At 41.8% G+C, this 26,637-nt stretch overlaps 1 protein-coding gene across 1 annotated transcript in view; it reads right to left on the reverse strand.

Moving 5' to 3' along the window:
- Window positions 1–26,637, reverse strand: part of EXOC4 (exocyst complex component 4) — a 422,679-nt gene that overhangs the window by 106,671 nt on the left and 289,371 nt on the right. The window contains exon 11 of the mRNA XM_030015473.2: window positions 1,679–1,898. Coding sequence (XP_029871333.1) covers window positions 1,679–1,898 — 220 coding nt within the window. The remainder of the gene's footprint in view (window positions 1–1,678; window positions 1,899–26,637) is intronic.

The following is a 26,637-nucleotide window of genomic DNA, read 5'->3' on the forward strand; positions in this document are numbered from 1 at the left end:
GAGATTTTCTAAACCATGTAAAGAAACTTCTGGCCCCCTTCTAAGGAAGCTGTTCCCCTCTAAAGACTTCTGAAAACTCTCCGCTGGAATCTGATTTTGCTTTGCCTCTGAAAGAACCATCCCATACCTACGGCACCCAGACAGGCATAGCATTAGTGACCATAAATACATGCAAAAATCCTAGCAATTTCCCCCAAATAATAACAATAATAGTAGTTATGACTATTATTATATATCATTATAATATACAGATGTTTTACAGTTATAAACTAAGATACAAAGCGGCTACATAAACCTTGGGAGATGCGTGCTAATTCCTAAGAACTGTGCAAATATAAAATCATCCCTGAAGAGATGATTTTATAGGTAAGAGGTAATAATCTAAAAGGATTTAAAGAGCTTGACCCAAATCACAGCAAGAGTCAGAGCTGAGTGTCAGTTCATAACTTTCAGTCCCATGCAACACGTATAATTCAGATTTTTTGGGTGGGCTTCCATACTGTCCTGTTACCCATGTAGTTGGGATGAGAACTGTGCTTGTTGCTATTATCGCTACTCCGCATCAGTGCTCAAAAAAAGCTGTTTCAGAAGAGACTTCTCATATAAATACTCTTAACTTCAAAGCCAAATCTCTCAAATCTCTTATCTGGCTGAGGAAGCAATACAGCTGCCTCGCTGCAACAGCATCACATCAATCACAAACACGCTGCATTTGGGAGGCAGCAGACCTCATCTTTGCTCCTCCTGGTAGTTCGGCACGTGTATTTAGTCCGATTGCATGGCTCTATGAGTTGCAAGTGTCCCCAGAACTTCTAAGAGAGGCACACATTATTGAAAATCTTGAAAATAAATTTCTATGATAGTGATTTAAGACAGTCGGTAACGATTTGTCACGATGGCTACAAGGTGCTTTAAAAATGGGACGTGCCAGGCAAGATGCAAAGATGTCGTTAGCTTGACATATGTAGCAAAAGAGACATACCTTCTTGCACGTGCAAAACGTAAGAGCCCATGTGTACCTACATACCTGCATACAGAGATCAGAGGAGGAAAAACTATACTAACAGTGACACTGGAATAGATTGTAACATTGAGACAACTTTTGTGGGTCATAGCACCCTAGAAACGTAGAATGGTTTGGGTTGGAAGGGACCTTAAAGATATATCATCGAGTTCCAACCCCCCTGCCGTGGGCAGGGACACCTTCCACTAGACCAGGTTGCTCCAAGCCCCATCCAACCTGGCCTTGAACACTTCCAGGCATGGGGCATCCACAACTTCTCTGGGCAACATGTTCCAGTGTCTCACCACCCTCACTGTAAAGAACTTCTTCCTAATATCTAATCTAAATCTACCCTCTTTCAGTTTAAAGCCATTATCCCTTGTGCTATCACTACATGCCCTTGTAAAAAGTCCCTCTCTAGCTTTCCTGTAGGTCCCCTTTAGGTACTGGATGGCTGCAATAAGGTCTCCCTGGAGCCTTCTCTTCTCCAGGCTGAACAACCCCAACTCTCTCAGCCTGTCCTCATAGGAGAGGTTCTCCAGCCCCCTGATCATCTTCATGGCCCTTCTCTGGACCCACTCCAACAGGTCCATGTCTTTCCTTATCGGATATATAACCAGGACATGGCTAGAGATGGACAGTAAGGGAGGTATTGGCAGTTCACTCAGCTCCTACCTGCAGAAGGGGCCGCTGCACACCTAGGATCTTCATGGTATCCGCATTAGCCAATATTTTCAGGGGATCAGATGCCTTTGTGACGCCTTCGATCTCTTTATTGATCTCAGCCAGGACCTGATTGAGGAAGATGTTCTTGATGTACATGGTGAGGAATTCGCGGAGCGGACACTGCTTGGTTGGGCCAAGCTCCATGGCATGCTCTATCTCCTGGATAAATCTGGAAAACAGAAGGGGAAGAATGCAATGTAGTTCAACCATGTAGTTACTGTAAATGTGTTAGCATTGCCTTTGCCATTCTTACATCTCAGAGCCAAGCACCAGCAGCGGGGGAATGACTACAGGCTGCAATGACATGGGGCATGAAGAGTAGAAAAGGTCTACAAAGTAACCTTCAAAAAAAAAACATTAAATGCCAACAGCTGGTGAGACAAAGACTCAGTGGCTGGAGAAGAACAGACAAAATGGGGAATTGGTGAAAATCCACAACGCAGGCACGACTTGTGTTTATCTGTCCAAAAATCACTGACTGCTGTATTGGAGACATACTGGAAAGACATCTTTTTAAAATTAAAACCCCATAAAAAATTTAGTATGCCAGAAATCCCTTTGAAAAGGCAAAGTTCTTTCTGGGGTTGGTCACTTGATTCCCAGGTTTCCCACCTCTAAACTGAACAGCAGTACATTCCAGCTCAAAGTCTAGAGATATCACTGAAAAAAGCAATGCATATGTATTATGCTGATGTCATACTGCATTATGTATGTCTGTATTATGCTGTATTTTTATTATGTATTATTGTTTCATCCTAGGATCCCATTCCTGCGTATGCAGAATGGCATGCCGATTCCGGGAATATTTTAACACAAAATGTTTGCCATCTCCTCCTGCAAAATATCTTTATCTCAGTGATGCCATCTGTTTAACACATAGGAGTTTCTTCTGGAAATTACCTCATCATTTCTTTAAGTTACATCCGAGGCAATGAAATTAGTCTTCCTTTCAAAATTGTATGTAACAAAATAATTAGGAATTGAGTATCTGGAGTCATAACGGACTGAGACATGCTGTCCAAAAGGGAGAAACGTGTATGGTGTTTACACAGCCCTCTTCATCGATGCACGCAAGTGCCTCGCAATCATTTATATTTTAATCCCACTCCTGGACAGGCTGGGATTGTTTTTATGTTTGTTTTACACAGCAGCAGCAGAAGCAAGTGTTTGACCTTGGATCTCCCAATATACATAGCAACACCCTCCGCACCCTGAAAGCCATCTCTTCTTCACTAGGAAATACTTTTTCTGCATGAGACATCTCTAACAGTTCCAGTGCTGTTCGCATTTATTAGAGATGCCTTACCACTAACCATTTTCCTGAACGCTTCAATGAGGTCTGCTTAATTGTCTGTAATTTTCTACCTCCACGTTCAGCACTCCAGAAGAGGCAGCTTCCCTTCAGAGGACTGACTGAGGAGTTCCTGTCAATTTTAGTAGCATGATTTCTTTCAAATCTGAACAATTTGCTCCCTAAAGCCTCTGCGGTGTTGACTCCATCGGTCTGGAGTGACACATTTGGGCCGATGCAGCTATTGCTTCCGTAGGGGGACCCATTCGCAGTAAAGTTTGGAGATTGCCTCTCCAAAGAGAGATGCTACACGGAGAGATGTGCAAAGGATGGCAGTTTTATTCCCTGGCTTTCACAGATCGATAATGTGAATCGGCTTTATCAAACAGGGAAACAGCGGAGTCATGTGGGAAGAGAGCAGAGAGACCACCACCAAGCTTATCTCTGAAATAACAGACCTAATGTCACCACCTTCGAGTGACAACCGCTGATGTCCTTAAGGGAATGTTGTCAAGGTTGATGGGACCATATTAAACTAACTTACCGTATCTTTTCATGTCTGCCAATAAATTTGCCACTCTTTCTTTATAAGCTTATTTACACAGCACTTTTGATGCATAGAACTCACAAAAAAATGTGAATTAACTCTTACAATACCTGCACCGTGCCGCCAAATACCATTATACCTCTTTCAGATGGGAAAGGAGAGGTAGAACAGCCTGGATTTGAAACAAGCAACTTTCAGTGAAGGGAACAACTTTTAAACACTTTAAAATCCAGCACACACTTAAAAACGGCTAAACCAACATAAATGGAAGAAAACTTTTAGAGGGAGAATGGCCACGTACAAACTAGCAGCAAATTATTAGAGCTCAGATGTGCTGACCTACAGCAACTCCTCATCCCACAATAGCTTGATGGTGTTTCTAAGTGTTTGCTATACCAGAGACTAAATTGCTTGCGCGAGGCTGTAGGAAAGGTCAGTGCTAGCAAAAGGTGTAATCGAGAATTTTTGTTTTCCAGTACCTAGCATTAATCACCATTTCAGATCTCTCCTAAAGACCTGTGCCTTAATCTCCAGCAAACTTTACCGTGATTAGAGAACTGAGTCCTGGTGGTTGACATGTTCTAATAGGCTTTAATTTCTTGGCATAGACAACACAACAGTGGTTCACTTACTACTGGTAAGAATCAAAAATATATCCTTATTTTACTTGATACGAACCATAAAGTAATCACAGATTACGAGAAAGCTGCTAGACAGCAATGTCTCTGCGAGAGGGGATTTTATGAGTGCTCAGCAACACTTGTGATAAAGAACAAATGGTCAAGAGCTTAGGAAAGCAGATTTAAACTTGATATCAGGAAAAAGTTATTAAGACTGAAACTGCATGGAGCACTAGAGGATATAGATGAGAGACCTTAAGTTTGAATGTTCAAGGATAGCTTGATTAAATGATAATGGTAATGAAAAATAGACAATTTCTGAAGTCTTCATTTAATCAAAAGATCTCTACCAAAGGAAATGGAAGTAGAGAAAAGGTAAAGAAAAATGTAGTATGGATGTCAGAGCATGTCTTACACTAGGGAACAGCCCTAAGAGTTCATGAATCTGATACTCCAATGGTGCAAGTACATTACCACTTAGTATAGCCTAAAAGAAGGACAACTGGGATCCAATTTGCTATAAGTTGCTATGGTTCAAAGATGACCTCGCAATGTTTTCACCAGCCAGGAAGAGTCCCACATCTGCTCTGCAAATGGAGCACTCGAGGCAGCCACTGTGCAGCTCCAACCTTCATCCCACCACGAGGAAAACCCCACTCACTGACCACACGACCGGTGCACCCAAGCAAGCATCACGAGGCTCCAGATATTGATGTACGGCAGATTTACACCAAGAATCCTTCTAGCGCGTTACGTTGCGACAGTGACGCACGCTACGTGTTAAGTATTGGAAGGATTATTCAGAATGCCATTAAGAACAGATTAATCTAATGGCAAACATTAATTTTGTTTATTTCTTAAGAGAATGAAGGATGCAAAGTCAAACACTGACAAGTTTGGAAAAGCAAGGACTGAAGTCGCTTGTGTCACCTTAGTTCGGCCTGCTGTGCATGACATCATGGTTTAATTTTTAATTACACAATGGCACAGTATTGCTTTTATCAGCAGATCCTTGTCTTGTCCTCGGAAAAGGATGGTCAGCGTTCGGACAATGAATGTCACAGCGCTGGGGCTTTGCAACTCAGCTGCGTGACCGGAGTAAAACACACCGGCAGCCAACTGTCACCTGCGTCAATCACTGTGACACCAAGTGAGACACATCTGCCACAAAGTCCCACGGGGCTGTCTGCACCTCTTCCAAGCTTCCTTCTTCGTGCCTTCTCGTTTCTTCATATGACTCCTGTTTGTGGGAATTTGGCCACCAGTTCTTTTATTTTCCTTGGTTCTCAATACCACTCGTTCATCCTATGCTTCTCCTCTCTTCTTGGCACTTACATCAGGAAGCATCCTTCTCCAGGCAGCTGGAGCCCAACAGTGATGGGAGCCCAAAAAACACTGCGAGAGGAGGCAGTCCTTGGCTCAGGAACCAGCACCTTTGCAAGGTCCTTGCCCTTGGCTTGGTCCTGGTTAGCCATGGGCAGAATCGTGCCCAAAAGGAACTTCAGGTGCTACGAACTGGAAGCCTCTTAGGAGTGCATGAGCCCTGCAGTTCTTCAAAGGTGTGTAACTAAGCCAAATTTTGGTGTATTTTCAGAGGAATGGCAAAAGGCGCAACCTTTACACAACAGTTCTTACTGAGAAATGTGAAGATGCAAATTCCCAGCCAAAGAAAAGGTCACCAGAATTTGTCAACATGTACGATGTGCTTCTCATTCTCAGAAAGAACAAGTATTTTAGACACGTTTTTCTAAAAAAATATCTAGCCCCAGTTGGCAATTAAAGACTAGCCAAATTACAAGAAACTGAAAATGAATTTTTTGAAATGGGAAGTATTGGGTGGCATTAAAGACCTAACAGATATTCTCTATTTTCTGCTTGGCAGACACATACACATATATTCACAGTCACACACTGTGCTATTTATTTATTTAAATTTCAAATGCTGCTGGTTAACTTATTCAAACATAATTCAGTCTTTATAAAGGAAAAAATGTTTAAGAGCATCTAAAAAAAACAATTCTAAGAGTACTTTCAAAAAATGTTCCTGTGTTACTCATCCAAGCTATCCATGTAACTGTTAAGATGTCAGAAAAGCAATTTGACCCATGGCTATCCCAGAGATCAACATTTATGTCTGCATGTGAACCAGCGTACACAGTAAGAAATCACATTTTGGTCAATGACACGCTTATATAAAATGCATAAAAATAAAAGTGGAGAAAACTTTTTGGCATTTGAATAAAGCGGAGCACCAGGGAACTTAGGTCTCGACATGATTCCTCAAATTGGTTTTGGACATACCTGCATGTGCGTAAACCCAAATGACTAAAGAAACCTCAATCAAAAAACATTGCGGTGGTGAAAGGCTGTGTCACTGAGCCCTTTTTATACCCTACTATTTTCTTTTTACTCTCCAAAGAGGGAAATTTGAGATATAGCTCACTGTAAAAAGGGGCCATAAAGAAGGCCTTGGAGGAACAGCTTTGATTCACTTTCCATTTGCTTTGATTATTCTACTCGAAAAAGAACCATTCAGTTGTAATTTAGTAGGGTTTCTGAAACAGTATCAACAACCACATTTAAAATCATCTCTCACCGGCACACAAAAACTGAAGAAAAACCTGTAAAGGTTAACATGCCGTGGGGTGTATTGTCTAAATGTGAGAGAATGAGCCACGTGGCACATTCAGGATTGAAAATTCCCCTATCGCTGAGCAATTACACCTATTTAACATAACCACCATGTATGTCAGACCTGCAAAATGCAAAAATGCTTTCTCTGAATAAAAATGCAGAGCGAGGTGTGCCACCGGATTTTGGATAATGGTCACTGTAGATAGCTCTGGGAACTGCCTGAAATCCTAAAAAGGCTCGTAGGGATGTCACTGCTCTGAAGGACACTTTTATGAGACGTCTGGCCAGGATGGAGTTCTCGAAGAGAGCAGCCAGGATAAAAAACAGAAATCTGCATCTTATCCTGAATTCAGAACCTGCATTTTCAAAATGATGCACAATTTTTAACTTGCTTTATCCTCCTATGAAAGCATCTGAGGTGATTTGCGGCTGCAATTAAGCATTCCCCTTAGACAGAAAAGCACTTTCAGTAAAATGAAGTATCTTTTTGTAAATGACAGTCATTTGGATTAAAAAAGAAAAAAAGGCAAACCATTTCAGAAAATTTAATTCATTCTAACTCACAACTTAATTGGCTATGATGACTGTCTTACCTAGGCTGAAAGTGTGTAATAAAACCCATAAAACCTAAAAAGCTATATGGATTGATTTAGAAACTCACAACTCTCACCTTCCCAAGGCTTTCTTCTGTCTTCTTGTTATCAGATGTCTTCTAAAATATCATTAAAAGAAACTGAAGACATGTCATTGAAAGTGCGTAACGTCAACTACTCTTTTTCTTAATGATGATGATAATATTATCTGAAATTCCCTCCTCAAACAAATGAATGACAGCAGAAAAAATAAAATATTCCAAAACCTCATTAAGAAAATTTTTACAGACATTCAGCCCAAATTTACATTTCAGCTTGTTTCATTTTTGTATGATCTTAAACTGTTCTTTTCCCTCTATCTTAGTCATAAAACCTCCAAGTACCTGGAATGAACCTTTTGGTGAGCTTACACAAAGCAAGGAAATTTTAAGGAAACATCGGAAATCCTTTGAACTGGATACTGGTTACCGACAGAGCGGCAAGTCCCAAACCGGTTGTTCAGATTCAAGGAAATTAAGAGTTAAAATATCCAAGACTATGGGCTCGTGAAGGTTTGAAGACACATTCAAACCAAGAGAGACACCTGGAAGATCCCAGATTGTCCACTACCCATTCAGAAAGCCTTCCCACCTCAATGGCGCGTGTTATGGGAGAGGGTCAACAGAAGGGACAGCCAAAGATGACGTTCTCCTGCCAAGCTCTTTGATAACCAACAAGGTACAGCTCTGATTCCTAATTTATCACCCTTGTGATAACATGGCCAGGCAAACAGGCTATTTCAACATCTATGTGCAACCAAACTGGTATGTATTTCAGTATATTCAGTTCACATAATGATCTAGTTGGAATAAAACCTACTTCTCATCCATCCTGCAGTCTGGTCCATCCTCTGACTCCGCTATTCTCTGCCAAAGTAAGACCTAGCGATGGTCCCGTACCAAAAAGTACTGACCGTTACACACGTGCGGAATACAATAAATGCAACTAAATTTTAAAAAGTCACTGCAGCACGTAGACCAGAGATTGTTTGTTACTGAAGACCAATCAAATAGGTACTAAGGTAACAGAAACACATTATTTTGCATAAAAACTTGACTACAAAGAATTATTTTGGTTACATTATCAGTTATCCTAGGACTGATATTTCACTGAGGAGCACGGTGCTGATATATACTGTGGCTATATGCGAGATAACAGAGATGCTTCTGTATGAAGTCAGTCCAAAGGGAGCTGTATGCAGGGGACAACAGGAGGAATAAAGGTTTAAGCTCTTCTCTAGGTGACCCCAAATGTGATTAAAGTTATAATTATCATGAAAAAGTGTAAACAGTTCTGGGACACTCAATGGAGATTTAGCTATGCTACATGCATTCAAAATCTTAGCAAAACCAGACAAAACCCCAGCAAATATCAGACAAAAAGCATTAATTTGCTGCTATTTTGAAATATTATATAGCCTAGAAAATGTCCAGCAAGGTAACAACTATGGAAAATGACTACTGTTAACAGAAAACACCAAATTTGGGCATTTTTCACTAAAATATTAAGGTTTCAGCTTAACACAAGTAACTGGCAGTACCAGCCAGACTGGTGTCTGCAACACCAAGCTGAGTTTGATGGGCTGTTTTGGGCAAATGGCCAGATTGTACCGTCAGTCCCCATCCCTTCAGTCCCTCCCCCATACAAACAGAAATCCTCAGTCAGAAAAATCTCAACTACGTGCTATAGCTCTTCTGGTTAGTGTAAAGGCTTCTGAGTATGTCCCCATAGAGCTGACAGCTTTAACGCTGAAAGATGAAAGAGTCCAGAACTACTTTTTTTAACAGTAGCTAAAAAATATGAGCTTTAAAGAATTGATTTCTGTGTTGTAGTTGCTCATCCATGAGATTGAGGTAAGAAATACCTCCTTCCCGTGCAGGTGTAATATAAAAATAAGTATTTCGTTGCCCTTGAGGTACTACAAACACCACACACGCTCAGAAAAAAAATTAAATTATAATTTAGCTATCATCTTGTGCTAAAAATATTGCTTATTTAATGCTCACCTGTCACCTGAAGAACACAACTTTCTGACTTAGTGCAACTATCTCAGGACAGACCAAGTGCAATTTCTTCTGATGTCTCCAGAGGGGAATATTGGACAGTATTTGGACCACAAGACGTAGAGTCAGAACTAATTAGATCTAGAGCTTCATAATGTATAGAAATGCATATTTCATATCCTACAGCTCAGATGCCTCTCACCGAGCCAGAACCACAAGCAGCAGCAGCAGCAGAACCACTGTGGATTTTTGTTGGGGAGGTTGAACCTTGGAGGCAAATTTTAACGTGCTAATTACAACCTTTTCAACTGCATAATTTGAACAGCACCCCACATTTCCATTCCCCTCCTCATGGCCTCAAAAGTGCTTTCATTTGCTTTTGGGGTTGCTATTGTAGCTGAACATCTTCATTAACACCCACCAGCAAGGGCATGAATGAAAACATCCCTCTGCTCCAATCCAGCTGAGTAGAGGTGATGTGGGTGCACTGCCGCAAAGATGCTTCCTCGCTTTTCATTTTCATCTTGTCAGAGGTAAATCTCATCTATAGGAGTAATGATTTCCTCGATGAAGACGGCACAAGGTAATTCACACTTTGCAAATATTAGCAAGACCCCACCCGATGGAAGGTTTCTGGTGTGGCGGTTGGACTGATGCTGACATCTCGTGGTCTCTATCCTCTCATCTCTTGCGAGGGCATGAGCGAGCTTTGAGAATCAGCTCCATTTCCATCCACTGCCAAACCTCAGCTAATAGCCAGGCATGATTCTTCCAAAAGCAGTACATCTGAGTGAGGAACAACCTGGAGTTTTGTGACCCTCTCGGAGAAATTGAGTTTCAAAAGGAACAAAACAGCGTAACTCTGAGTTGTTACTGTGAAATGATGGCTATGAAAGGTGTATCAACATCACAGTCCTGGGCAAAACATGGGAAAATATACTGTACAGACCACTGGAACAGGGCTATGTTACTTAAGAAATAGAAACTGGGTAGATTTTGAGCGTAGTTGTAAATCTGTAAAGGCATTAATCTGCAGAGTTAAAAACCAATCCACTGACCTATGAATTTACAGCAGCGAAAATCTAACTTTATTCCTCTTCTATCTCCAGACACTGTTCCTGCTAACATGTTATTTCCCTTTCTGCAGATGAAACAGAGCAATTACCAGCACCAAAAATCTGCATATAGCATTTATACGTCTGGAAGACCCACAAGCAGCTCCCTCTGCGAGCAGATGGGGTACAGCTGCTTCTCTTTGAAGGCAGGCAAAAGAAGAATAACTCAAGCGTGAATCACATCAGCTCGTTCTGTTAATGAGGATGCACCCAAAATACGAATCATAAGTGCTACAGGGAGAGCAACACAAGCTAGAGCTGCGGCAGCAGTCACTGGTGGAGGTTTTGGGGATTTACCCCCCTCCCAAGGAGCTCTGCACATGGTGCAACTGGTCGGCTTTAGACCAAAGTGGCATCTCTATGTGGTATGGAGAGATGGTCTCCAAGGTTGAGTTATGGTTATCAGCTGAGCTGTGATAAGTGATCAGACGTATCCTTATCCTTGTTGTGACCTGGAAGTAAAGCGTGACCCATGGCTTACTTGGCATCCAGAAAGGGCCAGGAACGTGCGGTTGGTAGGCGCTAAGTCATCGTCGCTTGGTTGTTGCAAATGTACACCAAGATATGGGATTCACTGTCAGTCCTCTCCTCACCTCACCCTGTCCTGATGCTGACAATCCTTGATCCGCCTTCCATACTGTTTTTCCACCCATGCTGCCTCTCTGTGATGAGGCTTAAAAAGTGATCAGTAGCATTGCTCTAGTTTGCTTTGCACTGCATCATTTTTTATTACTGAGGCAGAATGACTGCTTGACGTTTCGATTATTCACAACAAACAGCAAGCAAGAATCCTAACTATGGGTGAAAACATGGCTGGGACATGGCTGAACTCTGATGTGACCCTCAGCACCAACCTAAAACACATCCCCAAAAGTGTATTTTAAGCATTAGAAGCATTTAACAAGCACGAGAAGGCAATGCTTACTAACAAACACTGAGTGAAGAGAAGACTTGCCTGTCTTCTACAACCAAAATGCAGCTGCTGTTCGGCCTCTTCATTTTCTTCTGAACTCCCAGCCCATAAAAATACTGGAGGGATCTGGGCCTTTGGAGCGATTTATTTATCCTACAAGGTGTACATCTCATCAGAGAAATCTATAAACGCACACCTTCTCCCTAAGAGCACCTCGGTGTAAAGTGGAGAACGGTGGCTTCAGTACATACAGCACAGTATGGGATGTTAAAGCAATGTACTGTCTGTGGCTCCTTGCAAGAGCCATCCCTTGGCGTTGGACCTTTCATCCCCCTACGGCAGACGAATTCAGTTTGCTCCACATCTTCGCAGAGGTCTTTTAGATCAAACCTGAAAAACCAGAGCTTTGTTCAGATCCTAAAGACCCTCCACAGCATACTTGTTAAAAGACGGGTTTTCACCTTGCAGCACCAAGACAAAAACCTCTTCAGATGTCACCGGCGAGCAGCGGGTTATGTTTGCTCCCCTCCACGAGGCTGCATTTCGGCGGAGCTGCATGCGTGTCTGTGTGTGCGCAGCTACACACACCGGCGTGCAATGCAGTCTCGTATCACCCCAACCTACACGGGTGCTTTTGAGAGCCGACTTCTACTTTTATTCTGCTCATCCCCTACAGACTTGTAACTACACTATGAGGCCTCTGAGTTCATTTTGAGAACAAATATAAAGTAGCTTTATTCCCTATATGCCATGAACCTCCTTTTAATCCTTTTGAGCAGGTACAGGTTCTTTACAATGTGAACCTGGAAGCAGGAAACCTGTGGTTGAATGTTTTTGTCTCTTCCTAATTTACTGAGGAACTTTTTGGGGTTGTTTGGGTATAAAGAGCCCCAGTTTCCCCATTACTGCAACAAGCAATAAATGTTTGCAAAGCAAGAGATCCTCAAAACTGCAGAAGGGTACTGTATCGTTAAGATGCCAACAAACCCCAACTGTGCACATCCAGGTAAGAGGAAGATGTAAAATGCTGCACCTCCAGCGAATGGGGACAGCAGAGCTGTGATGTGCAGCTCAGCAGCACAGCAACACGCTTCACTTTCAGCCTGAAACACAGCTTTGATGAGCTACTACTTTACCATTCACCACTGTAAAAAAACCCAAATAAATTTTATGTGTTTTAAATCTATACAGAACTGAGCAAACACAGCTCCTATAACCAGCCACCCCTTTGCTCTTCTGAAGCTGCACCACCAAATCTCTCTGCTCCAGTCCCTGAAACCGTAAGCTTCCTGCCCAAAACTAGACTGACGTTGAGCAAAGCCTGCCAGTTCCCTCAAAGTTACAAGATTGCTTCGTGATGGAGATGATAATCCAAAATGACCACTGAACTAAATTACCCACTGTCGATCCATTTGTAATTTAAATCCAATCCTGCAGAAGCCAGAAGATAAATGTACTAACCATGGTCAATCAATCTCTCTCTCCACAGAAGTCGTGTGATGTATTTATTTTACGTGAACCCAGAGTATGTCTACGCTTAGAGGCACTTTCTGCCCATGAGACGAAGTCAAACCTGTAGGATCCCACCACTTCTTCTGTTTCTAACTTACTATAAAGGTAATGGCAATGCTTTACTTCCCATGACACTACGACAGGTAACACAATTTCACTACTACTGATGTGTTCGGTACTGTGCAAGGTAGAAAATACATACAGCCTTGCTTAAAAAGCATTGTAATTTTAAACAATCTTGACAGTCAATTCTAAATGAATGCCTGCCTATCGCATAGGAATATTGTGGGGTTTCATTAAACGCGTATAAAACACTTTAGCATCATGCCTCGATAAAGATGTTAACAGAACCATCGTACAATGTCATCTTATTACACAAAGTGATCTGAAATATGAAGTTCACTAACTTTCGCTTTTTGTATTATTAAATCCTATTTCCTTTAATGACATATTACATTTAGCTTGTTGACCACCACTGAAATGTAATGATAACCCTCCCCAACTTCACATTCTCTCTTGAGCATAACAGCTTTGTAACAATTAACTTATTATTCATATTATTTTTAATTCTGATCTGGTGGCACATTCTTCGTGCTCAAACCCCACAGATCTCAATCTGGCCCCTGTAAAAAGTAACATATGCTGACTATAAATCTTTAAAATGGCTCTATTAATAGAGTAGCTGTGGTGACAGCTTTATAAATGGGCACCATCTTTATGCAAACTGTTTTTTATTAGATTGCATTATAATGATTTGTAATACGAATGCAAGGATAGTTTTGGAGCGGACGGCAGCGAGGAACAACTCCAACCAGCCAGCGGTTTTAAAGCCCGTGAATTTGGTGTGGCAGATTGTGTGCGCTTACAACAACAGACACTATCAGATTAGCTTTGCTACACCTCTCTGCTCCTCCGCTTTTCCCAATCAGATAGCAAACAGTCTAATAACTGGCTCTGTGTCTGTCAATCCAATTACTTCCTATTTGCTATGTGCTGACACTCCATTAAATAAGCAGACAGATGGCGCGATCTTTCATTATCATCCAACTGACTGATTACTCTCTGGTGTGCGGACAGGGGTATGGTCCATCACTTAAATCAGGGGTTACTCCAAAAAACACATCGGGGCAAATGAAAAGCGCAGACCAAGAGATTGGGACTCCAGGGCCCACCTGGGGACATCCTGGAGAATCAGGGCTTGATGGAGCTACTGTCTCCAGGCGCACGTATGGCCAAGTTTAGATGTCCTGCTATAGACACCTAACATAGGCATCACAACACTGTGGCATCTACAGTGAAGAGCTGATGAGTGATTCTGGCTGTCCTCTCTGCAGCAGTTGGCTTTCCTTTTAGCGAATGTGGGGAAACAGCCAGGAGGCCCAGTTCAACCACCAGTTGTAGGACGGTAACGTCCTCCAGCCCTGTGTCCTTCCAAGTATTTGGGAAACTCAGTTCCATGGACAGCCCTGCTCTCTCCATGTGCCCAGACCTCTTCCATTTTACAATAGCAAATAAGACACCATCACCCCAGAAATCTGTGGCAGAGCATTAAGTCCCTCTATCCCAGCCAATGTCAAGTTCATCCCTTAACCTTCCTTTCCACATTTTAATCCTATACCTAACGTTGCCAAGGATATGGCCCTGAAATGTATCAGATGGAGTAGAAGAATATAGATCCTAGATCCTTTCCACATACCTCATTGCCTGACTGGAGAATCTAGGTGGGACAATATGTGGTTTATCAAGGAAGCTGCTCTGTGTTTCACTAAGAGCCAAATTCACCAGTGGTGAAAGTCTACTCACACTCCACGGAATATTAGTGTAAGTAAAAGAGGCTAAGTTTATAAGTAAGGAAACTGAGGCAAAGCGTAGCCATTGCTGAACACCCAGGAACAGCACGTATGTGTGCAACAGGCCTAGAAGTGGGAACATAAAATCCTTCCTCAGGTCACAGCGTCTCTGTAGCCAAGTCACGGGCAGACCCCAGAAACACGCAGACTGCCCAACGGTCAGATCTATTAATGAGGGAATCGGCTAGACTCATGCTACAATGACTTGGGTTCCTCTTCTGCCTTCCTCGTCACCGAGGATAACGACTTAATTTGGTAGGTTCTTGAGACTCCCTGCCATCCTGGTAGGAACAGCAATGCCTAGAGGGTACCGGGACCCATAAACACATGGTTGGAGCGAACAGGGGGGTGACTGCACTAGAAGGAGGGAAGCATTAATGTGCTGAGCCACTTTAAGCAGGCAACTTTAGAGCTCTTGAACGAGGATAACAATTTTGTGGTCTTGGTTTGAGGAAAAAAAACACGGTCATTAAGTACATCATCATCCTTTCTAAATTGTTCTGTTCCTTACTGATTAGGGCATAACTATATTCTGCAGCAAGCCCATCTCTGCCTATTCTTTCCCTCTGCTAAGGACAAACACAATAAGCCTAGGGCAACATCAAAATTAGAAGCAACGAGTAAATAAATACAAAGCCTCCTTTGAAGATTCTTGTTCCTTATCAGCCTGCTGTAATGAATACCTGTTGCTCTGCAAAAGGAACTGAGAAGTGGGGAAAAGATGTTGGTTTGAGACCTCCAGGGAGAGAATTAATACATTGACCTCCAATAAAAAGATGCGCTAGTACCTCTGGTACTCCTCCATCTGACCCAGAGGGACCTCCGAGGAGATTTCAGTTACTATAGCTAATTCAGCTCCTGACATTTGTCAATTAAGGGATCAAATAATGCAAATCAATGATATTTTTTCTCCATGTGTGCAAGTAACCTACTGGAAACAGAATGGGATCCCTGCTGATTTTCATGTAGAGCACAGAGTTGACCCTAAGATGCTACTGAGCTGGGTTGGGTTTTAACCATACTCAATCACATGGAAATTATGAGACAGGAGTATGCACAATACAAATCACTCTAAGACACCCAGGTAAGCAAGCACACGCATATTAAAGAGTGCAATCTGAGCACAATTACTTTACTTTCTCACTAACCTTGGGCATGCAACACCACAGACGAAAGCTTGGTGGCTTTCATGCCATGGATCTGGCACCCAATGTAATTGTGTCTGCTGCTGAGTTACAGCTATTTGCACAGGGATGCAAAGTTCCTGTATATAAATAGCTGCCAGTGAAAAGATACTGCACTTTTGAGATCGAGATTACAAATCAAGCCAGGTGACGTTAAGCTACATGCAGTTTCAATCTAATCACATTCATTAGTAAGTTGGCAGAAAAACTTAACTCAATTGGGGCACACTAATATTGCTATTTAGGAAGGCAAGAAAAAATGATTGAAGAACGGCTTTGCTTCAGGCTCTAGTCATTAGTAAGTGCACACCTTGTCTACAGAGCCAGGGCTGCAGAAAAAGAAACGATGGAAAGTTTACCATATGGCCTTGAAGGTATTTATGGCAGGGAAATTACACCATAATTTCAGTAGCCACCACTATTTCTCTGAAAGTTTGAGATGAGGCTCAGTGGGCTCATTTTACAAGGAGAGATGCTTGCGGAATGTGTTTGGGGAACACAGAAACAGCTTCCAGAGTAAATACAGATGAAAAGCAGGTATCTGAACTGCCTCTGATGATCTACCTCATTTGGCATCCAAGGTCTGGTCCAAGCTAATGAGGAAAATGAATTTGCATCATAACAGACCTGAGCAACAATGCTGTGCTACTGGAGACAGCAAATTTGGACAAATTTGTACCTCCATTAAGAATCCCATTCCTCTTCTCGAAAGAGTGACGGAATTTGCTTCAATGTCCTAAATGTTTTCTGACACTAGGAGTTACATTCTTCCAAATTAAACTAATTTAACTAGTTAAACTAATTCCCTGTGTAGCTCCATTTGTGCATGGCATTTTTTTCAACTCCTGCTCTTAAAAGTTGCAACGAGGAATTACTGACAGATGATGTCTTCTGCCCAGAGAGTTGGTTTCTGTCCACAGAGTGATCTTTATAAAACACACATAACTCATTAGCCTAATAAAGCGAGTGAAGTTGCTGTAAAACACAGCATAAACATATAAGGGCTGTATTGCCACTGGGAAAACTATTTTCTGACCCTGGTACATGTCATTTTATGTTCATGTGTGCGTCAGTTTTATTATCCTATAATTACTTTACACAGATAATATGTAGTACATTAGGAGCAGCATTCGGTTCTGTAAACTTATAATTGTATAAAATGGGGCTGTAAGAACAGTCTAAGGCACGCTATGACTCTTGATTACAGACTATCAGACCGAAGGATCCACGTTTTAGAGTAAGGCAAAATTATCGTTGGACACAGGTGCAGAACAGGAGAACTGAATGCAGCATATCGACTAGAAACACTCCTTACCAACCTCACAAATCAGGCTGGAAGAGGCCAGGCAGATGTTACTGAGGTTGCAGAGCCTTTCCATCTCACAACGTGGGACACAAACTGCTCAGTAGTGCTAATGGTGACTCTGCCGATGACTTTGTCCTCCCACTACCGTAAATTAAGTGCTTGCAAACGCACAGGTTAAATCATTTTTGATGGCCTAAGGTGGTGTGAACCGTGCCTCCCCACATCTAGGAGGTCTCCTGCGACGTTATGCATTGAAAGAGGAACATGCATAAAATTGCAGCAAGGATGGGGAAACTCCTATTTATGACTGCATGGGAATTGCACTAATTAAGGATATGTAACAGATGGGCTGATATAACAGGCTTTCATCCATGGTGATCCCACCCTGCCCTGCCAGCCAGCACCACTCCAGTTGAAATGGGATGGCAGCTTTCTGGTATCTCATCTTCCCAGCTAGAAAAGTGTACTGTGATGGGCTGTGGCGTTACACTCAAAATTTTATTATTTGCAAAAGGGACACATCACATGCACAGAGCCAGGAAGCTGTTAGCTTAATTAACTCTTAACTATCTATCAAAATACAGCAAGTATTTCTTATTAGTTCTTATTAGTCCAGTTACCATAACAATAACACAGGGTCAGCACAAAGCTTGAAGCCTTCTGCTAGGGATGGCAAAATCCACACATTTATTGGGCTATGAGGATGTTTCTTACAGCAACAAGGGCAGGCGTTCTCCCAGTCTGAATTCAAAAGTCGCCCTGTAAATAAAGCCTCATGTTTGTGTTTATATTCCTCCAAGGCATGACAAACCTCAGAGCAAGTCCTATGAGCTTGGGAAGATGAAATAGGTGGAAATAAATACAGAGAACCATGAAGATATCATTCAGCAGCAATCTTACAAAATATGACTATGTTTTTCTGATATAAAATCCTACCTTTGTGGCTACCTGCATCGTAAATTGTGCTCAGTTTCTTCACATTCTCTTCTTACGACTCTCATTTTTTTTTCAATTACAAAAAATAGGAAAAAATACATGAACAACTGTGGGAAATGTAGCAATGCAGATTCTGCAACTTCATGGATAGGATGGATGTTGCAGCAGTTTTATTTTGGATATTTTCCATGAATTTTATTTTTCTGCACTGTAGAAACTGCACCAGGAATCAGGATCCTAATACTTGTCCTAACTCAGCCAGCCTGTGTGAATCATTTTAGTCCTCTGCATTTCATCTTTTTCCTCTAATAGTGTGATTAGTGCTTGAATGCTGTGAATAATTTATTATTATGCCAAATTTATTATTATGCCAAATTTATTCTTGTAAAGAAATACATTTGCAGAATACATCAATTTTAGGTGTCACGTACAAGACAACTTAAAGAAGCCCTACCTTCAGAAAGAGAATGAAGCTTTCTGAGCAAAACATCATCAACTAAAATGCCCCAAATCATCATTTGCATCTGAAAATATATATGTTAAAGCACTGTGATGGTGAAATCCTGACATGGAAAGCTGTATTTGAAAATACGGCATTTGCACTTCATCCTCTGCAGCTGCAAGTCTTACCATACTGCAAAAATACCTAGGAATTTATTCTTGTACCCCAAAGAGCCAGATTATCAGCATTGATAATTAGGCTCCTCTTCATGCCAGTACAGCTGGAAAGATGAGAAACTTGCCCTACTTTCCCGTGCCAGCACACATCACCCGTGACCTGAAAAGGACACCTTTTGGGTGAACATGTATTTCAGTCTCCAGGAATATTTTGTTCATGGACCTGCCTGCTACAACTCTCAGCTGGGGGCAGCTGTAGTCTCAAAGATGCCTCAGCCCCAGCCTTTCCTTCGTGCTTCTCCAATGCTGCTTTGATTACATTCCGTATGTCCACGCTGGAAGACATATTTCTTCCACCTGGAAGTCTTGCTTTCTACTCCTGCGGTAATAACCAAGCACACCTGGCTGAAGTTGCTTGATTTAGCACGATACAGCAGCCAAGGTGGGATTGCTCTCAGTGCCGCAGAGCAGTATGAGATTTAAAGAGCTGTGTTAGCAAAACACTCGTTATTTAGCCAGCTGGCCAAAATGCCTGGTAACATGCAAAATCTGGTGATGCTGGTTCTTCAGCAAGTGGAGAGACAGTAAAGAAGGAAGAGACAGAGTAGAGGACAGGATCTTGTGTTAGCAGCTGTATGCTACACTGAAGCATTAAAAACACTTAAAACATTCACGTAAACACAGAAAAGGAGATCATAGAATGGTCTGGGTTGGAAGGGACCTTTAAAGATCATCTACTTCCAACCCCACTGCTGTGGGCAAGGACATCAGGCGAGTGCTGTCCCCGTGCTAGTGATACTCCAGATCTCTCAGAAGGTCAAGGTGGCATCAAGCTCTTCTCCTGGCACGTGAGCGGGGACCACAGCCCCGTCGCTGCCTCCTGTCCTCCCATCCCCTTGCTAAAGTCGTAGCTTCAGAGCATAGCTCAGTTAACTACAACTTGCTTCGGAGTCATCTTGGACCTCGAATGGCGCTGATGTAAAATGCTGATTGCAGAGAGGCTTTCGATTTTTCAGGACTCTGCTCCTTATGAATAGAGAGAATTTTATGCGGAGGAAAGCTCAAAGATGCCTTTTTTCACCCCACTGACATGAATTAATCCAGGCCAAGGTGTGTGGAGGGGTCAATTCTTGGGATGCTTTTTCTCACCATTTCTTTTCAGCTTAGTGGAACCACTTCAGTTCTGGGAAGGGGATGTGTCCATGCACTAAATTAATTTTTTTCCTTTTAAAAACCAGAATGACCAAACTAAGCAACTGGATGATGTTTTGTCTGTGCAAAGTAGCACAGACCCAAAAAAGACAGGTAGGTCTTGGCCCAAACTGAAGTCCGCCAGTAGAGAACCACTACAATGGCAGCATCATTTACAACATGGTCTACTGTTACCAAACCTACTATTTTCATAGGCAAAACAAACAAAAAAAAGTGGGAGAATACACTTCTGCAGTCTGCCATATCCTTTACAGGCTCTCCCTTGGACATTCAAAACTGATGACTGGAGCAGAAGTCACACCAAAAATACATTCCCTCCAGCTATTAAAGGAAGCGATTTTTTTTAGATCATGCATGGCTAATAAGGGAAAAAAAAGTCTGTAGTATCATGATTTGTTCCTTTAATATTTATCCTAAAATAAATGTTGCTATTAGGTTTATGTACACAGCACCATAGCTACACTTGACAACTCTACAGACATACAATACGGCCTCTCATAAACATGAAAGAATGAGTCAGACTCAAACAAAATCAATCTAAAATTTGTAAGAATTAAAAAATAGGCTTCTTTCTTTTTCATTTGCTTTCCTATTTATGAGCCTCTAGGGTTCATCTCAGTTATGGTTTCAAGCTGACTTCCATAGGCGTAAAGACTAGGAAAAAATGAAGAAGACACAAACCATCCCTCTCCCTCCCAAATTCCTAGAGGATCGAGTTGGTGGTGTTAATGAAAATCCGTACCACAACGCCCGCGAGCAGAAGACATGTCCTGGCTCGTATTGCCGAAGAAGGCGAAAAACTGCCTTACGCCTTGCAGGTCCATGCCAACACAGGCACACCCCAGCAGGTTCCACCTCTTCTGGAAGGGCACGGTATTGCTGACCCACAAGCAGACCGACTCTCAGCGTGCACAGCCACTGCTTTGTACCTTTCATTTGCTGCTTCTGAGTTACATCCTGTTGGTTTTTTTTCATCATTATTTCCAATTTGGCAAGATTTTTCTTATTCAAAGCCTGTGCTTCAACATACACACAGTCCTTTCTGGGTTGGCCCTGCCTGATTCAAAGAACCTAAGCTCTGAATGACAGTCAGCCCGCTGAATTTCCCCAAAGTTCTCGCAGACCATATATTTTTAAATGAGTGTGTCTTCGCCACAGGTGTGCACAATGCCTGGACAGCCGGAATACAAGAGAGCCCATACCCACCCTTAATAAACTGACTACTCCTTTATGCTGAAAATAAGGACAATCAGCTCCTAGGGTTTCTTAACTTTTGGATTCTGCTTCTTTTCTTTTTTTTTCCTCTTTTAAAATTAGTCATAAGGGATAATTTCCCCAGTGAAACCACACAGAGCATCTCATCTATTTGGGGGCATAAAATAGATGCAGTACATACTCAAGCTTAACTTAAATCTTTACTTAACCCTGTACAAAGCAGATTAAGGTATCTTCTGATTTACAATCTCCTTTCCCGCAACTGCAGGTCACCATTGCTTATCTGCACATAAACTGCAGTCGTCTTGCCTAAAGTCACTCTTCCTGCAGCCGGACAGCGTGGTACATCCCATCATCACAACGTGCACGCGGAGGGGAAGGGCGAGCTCACAAAATATTGGACCGTGGCAGTCTCCAATGACTCAAGGAGAAGAAGAGTAACAGTTTAGTAAGAGAAGCAGCTTGGGAAGAGAGTAACTGGAGAAAAAGAGTGTATGATTAAATACTTCGGAATAGTATAGCTGTGTACCTGGCTGTTGAACATATTTTTGATGTCCTTATCATCTATTTACTTTAGTGGTGTGTCTCTTGGACCCCAAGTAAAATGGACACTGAAGAAAATGGGGATGAAAATGCCAAGTCATGTTAAGGTAAAGCCTTGAGTGCTTCAAACTTGAAGGGCAGTTACAGCCAGAAATCCTTCTGCTTGACAAAGCAGCCCCCTCCTACTCATCTTTATCTTACAAGTCCATAAACCTACTCAATCTCTGAAAAGAAACTTTCATCTCAATCTACCCAGGTCCAAGATGGCTAGAAAATGTGGTAGGTATCTTCCACTTAGACAAGCTTAGAAGTTACAATTGTAGAATCAATATTCCTAATGGTTAAAAAGTTAGAGAGAGAGAGAAAAAAAAGAATAAAAACTTAATTCCCAGGTGTCTCAGGTACTTTTGAAGCACCAGAATTTTTTAAAAAAACAACTTTTGACATGAAAATTGGGGTACTTTGATAGGAAATCCTTCCAATGGGATGACTGAATTCGATAGTCCATGTTGGCAGGGAAGGGGGGGGGGGGGTTGCATATAATTTTTTCATTTATCTGTCTAGGAGGCAGTGTCAGATTGAAAGCAGTCTACTTTTAAACTACGTTTCCTTAATTATGCTTCTGACGTCAAGAAAATTTACTTAAGAGAAGAAGGAGAAAGAGAGAAAATACCTAATGACTTGTCACCACTTCATAGTGCTTATTTCTGCTTCTCAGGCATTGTAAAGAAAATACATCTACCCTGGGCTGTATAAAAAGCAGCGTGACCAGCAGGTCGAGGGAGGGGATTCTGCCCCTCTGCTCCACTCTGGTGAGACCCCACCTGCAGTACTGCGTCCAGCTCTGGGACCCCCAACATCAGAAGGCCATGGACCTGTTGGAGCAAGTCCAGAGGAGGGCCATGAAGATGATCAGAGGGCTGGAGCACCTCTGCTGTGAGGACAGGCTGAGAGAGTTGGGGTTGTTCAGCCTGGACAAGAGAAGGCTCCAGGGAGACCTTACAGAAGCCTTTTGATATATAGAAGGGGCTTAAAAGAAAGATGAGGACAGACTTTTTAGTAGGGGCTGTTGCGATAGGACAAGGTGTAATGGTTTTAAACTAAAAGAGGGTAGATTCAGACTAGATATATGGAAGAAATTTTTTACAATAAGGGTGCTGAAACACTGGCCCAGGTTGCCCAGAGAGGTGGTCGATGCCCCATCCCTGGAAACATCCAAGGTCAGGTTGGACGGGGCTCTGAGCAACCTGATCGAGTTGAAGATGTCTCTGCTCATGGCAGGGGCGTTGGAACTAGATGACCTTAAAAGGTGCCTTCCAAGCCAAACTATTCTATGAATTTCAACTTTTATTTCTCTGCAGTTTCACCCTTTAGCACTCACGCATGAACAATTATTCTCTTTGGACCACTGCACAAACACTACATACAGAATACTTAAAACCGCCATCCATACTGCTTAAAATAAGCATATGGAGATTACAGACACACACACACATGTACATACACATATATACACACAGCTACATCTCCCTGAGCACAACAGGCTTTTTTTAAAACTACATTTTGGGTCTTAAGAACTTGAACCAGTAACAGACCTACCAGTCTACAACTCTTCCTAGAATGAACCACGTTCAAGCAGGTTTAAAACAGCTTTCCTGGAGCCATTGCACAGTTGAGCTTCTCTAACACTCGGAAACGCTCTCCTCCCTTTAATGGGATGTTTTAGCCTTCTGACTTTTACAGCTGATGCATTTAAGACTCTGTGATGTCATTTAATTACAGACTTAGGGAATAAGGCTGAAAGCTTTATTATAACCAGCCTGGTGCTGTCAGCTCTCCAGATGGAGTCACAAACTATGCCATATTGCTCAGACAGAAACTCCGACGAGGGGAAAAGGGGGACTGGAAAGAGGAATCCAATAGCTCACTTCCCCTTGGTTTTTTCCCCTTTAACATTAGCCTGCAGCATTCAGCCCCTGATGAAATAATAGCTTAAGATTAGTCTCTTCTCAGTTCCTCTCTGCCTCCCTATATATATTTACACACACATACACTTATCAATAGAATCATAATTGTACAGGTAACAACGCAGAAGTATACATGTAGCAGAGAACAGGCCTATGTAAAATTTTAAATAAACACAAGATTCTGCCAATTCTATGTATTCACTGCTTTATATATCTTTTTTTGTATCAGAAAGCCACATTATTTGAGATAGGCTCTACCTAAGTAGCTACAGATCAGCTTATCTTTAAAAGCCAAGTGCATGATTCGGGAGACATGCAGTTTTCAGTAAGAGTATTAAGTAGAAGCAAAAGTGGAAAGAAACAGGACACAAAGCGATGAAAAAGGAGAAGTAACAGAATGACAAAATAACGTTAACTTGCTGGTCAGTGACTATGGAGAAAAAATAAATGAGAGAGGAGGAAGAAAGGGCTTGGTGAAGAGATGTAGGTATTCAGTGTCTTTGTCTTTCCCAATAGATCCATCACCTGTGAGATGTATCCCTGAATTTCTCCCTAGGCAGCACTGTACAATAATACGAATGGGAGAAAGAAATAACCTATTAATCATCGAAGGCCTCCATCCAGCAGTGAGCACAAAATACAGTCCTCCAGCACAGTGGGTATTAAACCAATGGAGATATTAAAAGGACATGATGTTGGACCTATGAGAAGGAGACTGAGGAGATAGGATACAAAATACAGAATATATCAAAGCAATAGAAGAACAGTGCTGTGAGAAGCAAAGTCTCGACTTCTCCTATCCCCTCCAAAAGTGCTTAACAGTATTTAGCAAAACTAGCTGAAAATTGAAGACTTGCCTAGCTCAAGGATGCTCTGATAAAAAAATAACTGCAAAAGTTTAAGACCCAGTTAAGGAAATCAGCCTAAACTTTGAATCCTGGAGCTGTGGCAGACTTCTCAGTTTCCTAGGAAAAAAATCTGGATTTGGTTTGAGGTTTGGATTAAAGCAAGAGAAAAGAAAAACTTCTGTGGTTCTTCACCCATTTAATTCATCCCTACCTTAGGATCACAGTATGGTATATTGAAAGGTAATGGATTTCTAGCTCAACAGAAGATGCATTCAACATTAAAGAGGCACTGACACTTGATCTCAATCCAAAAAAATCCTCATCACTCTTTGGATTTACAAAGCCTTGTGTTGACAGTAGAGTAGTGTCTGAATGAAGTCAAGAAAAGTTAATTAAAAAATAATAACGTCCCTCGTATTTTATCCCTCTTGCTGCTCTCTTCTTTCACCTCCTTCTTTTTCTATGACCTTAAAGAACTGAGGACTCAAAAATTAAGTTAATGAGAAAAAAGGATGATTGAAGTCATGCAAGAAAAGGCATGCTCAGAAAAAAAAGCTGCTTCCTTCCATTATTCCATCCTCTGAAAAAAAAGTGGTCATACAATTAATTCTTCCTTGCTGATGAGAGCTGATACACATTGTAAAAAACTGAATATGTCTTCTCAGCACTTGGCCACATTTCAAATCTGATTTGAAAGGCTGTTTGATAAAGATGGAAAGAAAAGGATTGCAGCACATGCCTACTTTTGGGAGACCCAAACGCCACTCCCACCCCAGGGTTCCCAGGCATGGTGCAGCAAGAGCAGTAGCACCAAGGTCACCCCTCAGGCTCAGGCTCTGGAAATCAATCCATGACAAGTCTACCTGAAGATTGAAGACAACAATCACTAGAAAACAACTTTGTTAGTTTGTCGTGATCCCTTAGACTGCTCCTTTTCACCAAAACTGCTCTTGCATCACAGCCCAGGCAAGCAGGACAGGGACACTATGAGATGTGTTTCCAGGAGGTGCCAGCACCGTTTCAGTTCACACAGGGAGAAACAAGCCTTGGAAATAGAAATTAAGGCGAAACTCAACAAACATGTATTTAAATCCAGCTGTGACTTGTGGTTTGCTATTATGATTCATGGATCTAGCTAAATTTGAAAGTACCCATGTAAAGCTGGTTACATCCTAAGTTTAACTATACTCTTCTCTAACTAATTACTATGTTGCCTTCTATTTTCAACCTCTCATCAAGATATAAACCACAGGGAAATAACAAAACCTAGGTAAATACCAATAAATGTTATTTCAATAAAGGGAAAAACTGTTTATTGCTTGGAAAGACATTCTACCAGTATTACCTTCTCGTTACCGACTCCAGGATAGGTCCGCCCACCTGCGATGTTCTGTATTAGCCCACTTCTGAAAGCAGCTGATCTACAACTATTTAAGATGTTCTAAGTGCACATGCATATCCTGTTACTGTTTGAAATTTAAGGAACACCATGTCTTACAAAGGTTGAATAAAAATCCCTATACTACTCCCAGCAGTATTCCCTCCCCTCGTTCCACCACTCCACCAAACTCAGCAATTGTGTGAAGTGGTCTAGTTTTAACCATCAGGTCAACAGAGAAAACCATTTTGAACAAACCCCAGTAGCAGTGTTTAAGCTGCTTCATTATGATCAATGAGATCAACCAACTACACAGCTTAGCGTTCCTTCCGTTACGAAAGATGCTTAGATAGTACACGGTTTACATGGACAGATCCAACAAGAACTTCAGAACATAATTATAGATACACCCTCGTTATGTTTGACTGAGCAAAGTCCTGCTGAACTTCTACAGAGATGCAGAGAATGTATCTATTTCCCAAACAGGGTTTCTTCAGCAGATAAAGACTTTTATGAAGGCCAAGCCATCACACATTCAACAACGCAGAAGGAAAAACGAAGATCTTTGAACCTATTCCTGACCT

Source organism: Aquila chrysaetos, chromosome 5 (assembly GCF_900496995.4).
Source record: "Aquila chrysaetos chrysaetos chromosome 5, bAquChr1.4, whole genome shotgun sequence".
In the NCBI taxonomy this organism is placed as follows: domain Eukaryota; kingdom Metazoa; phylum Chordata; class Aves; order Accipitriformes; family Accipitridae; genus Aquila; species Aquila chrysaetos.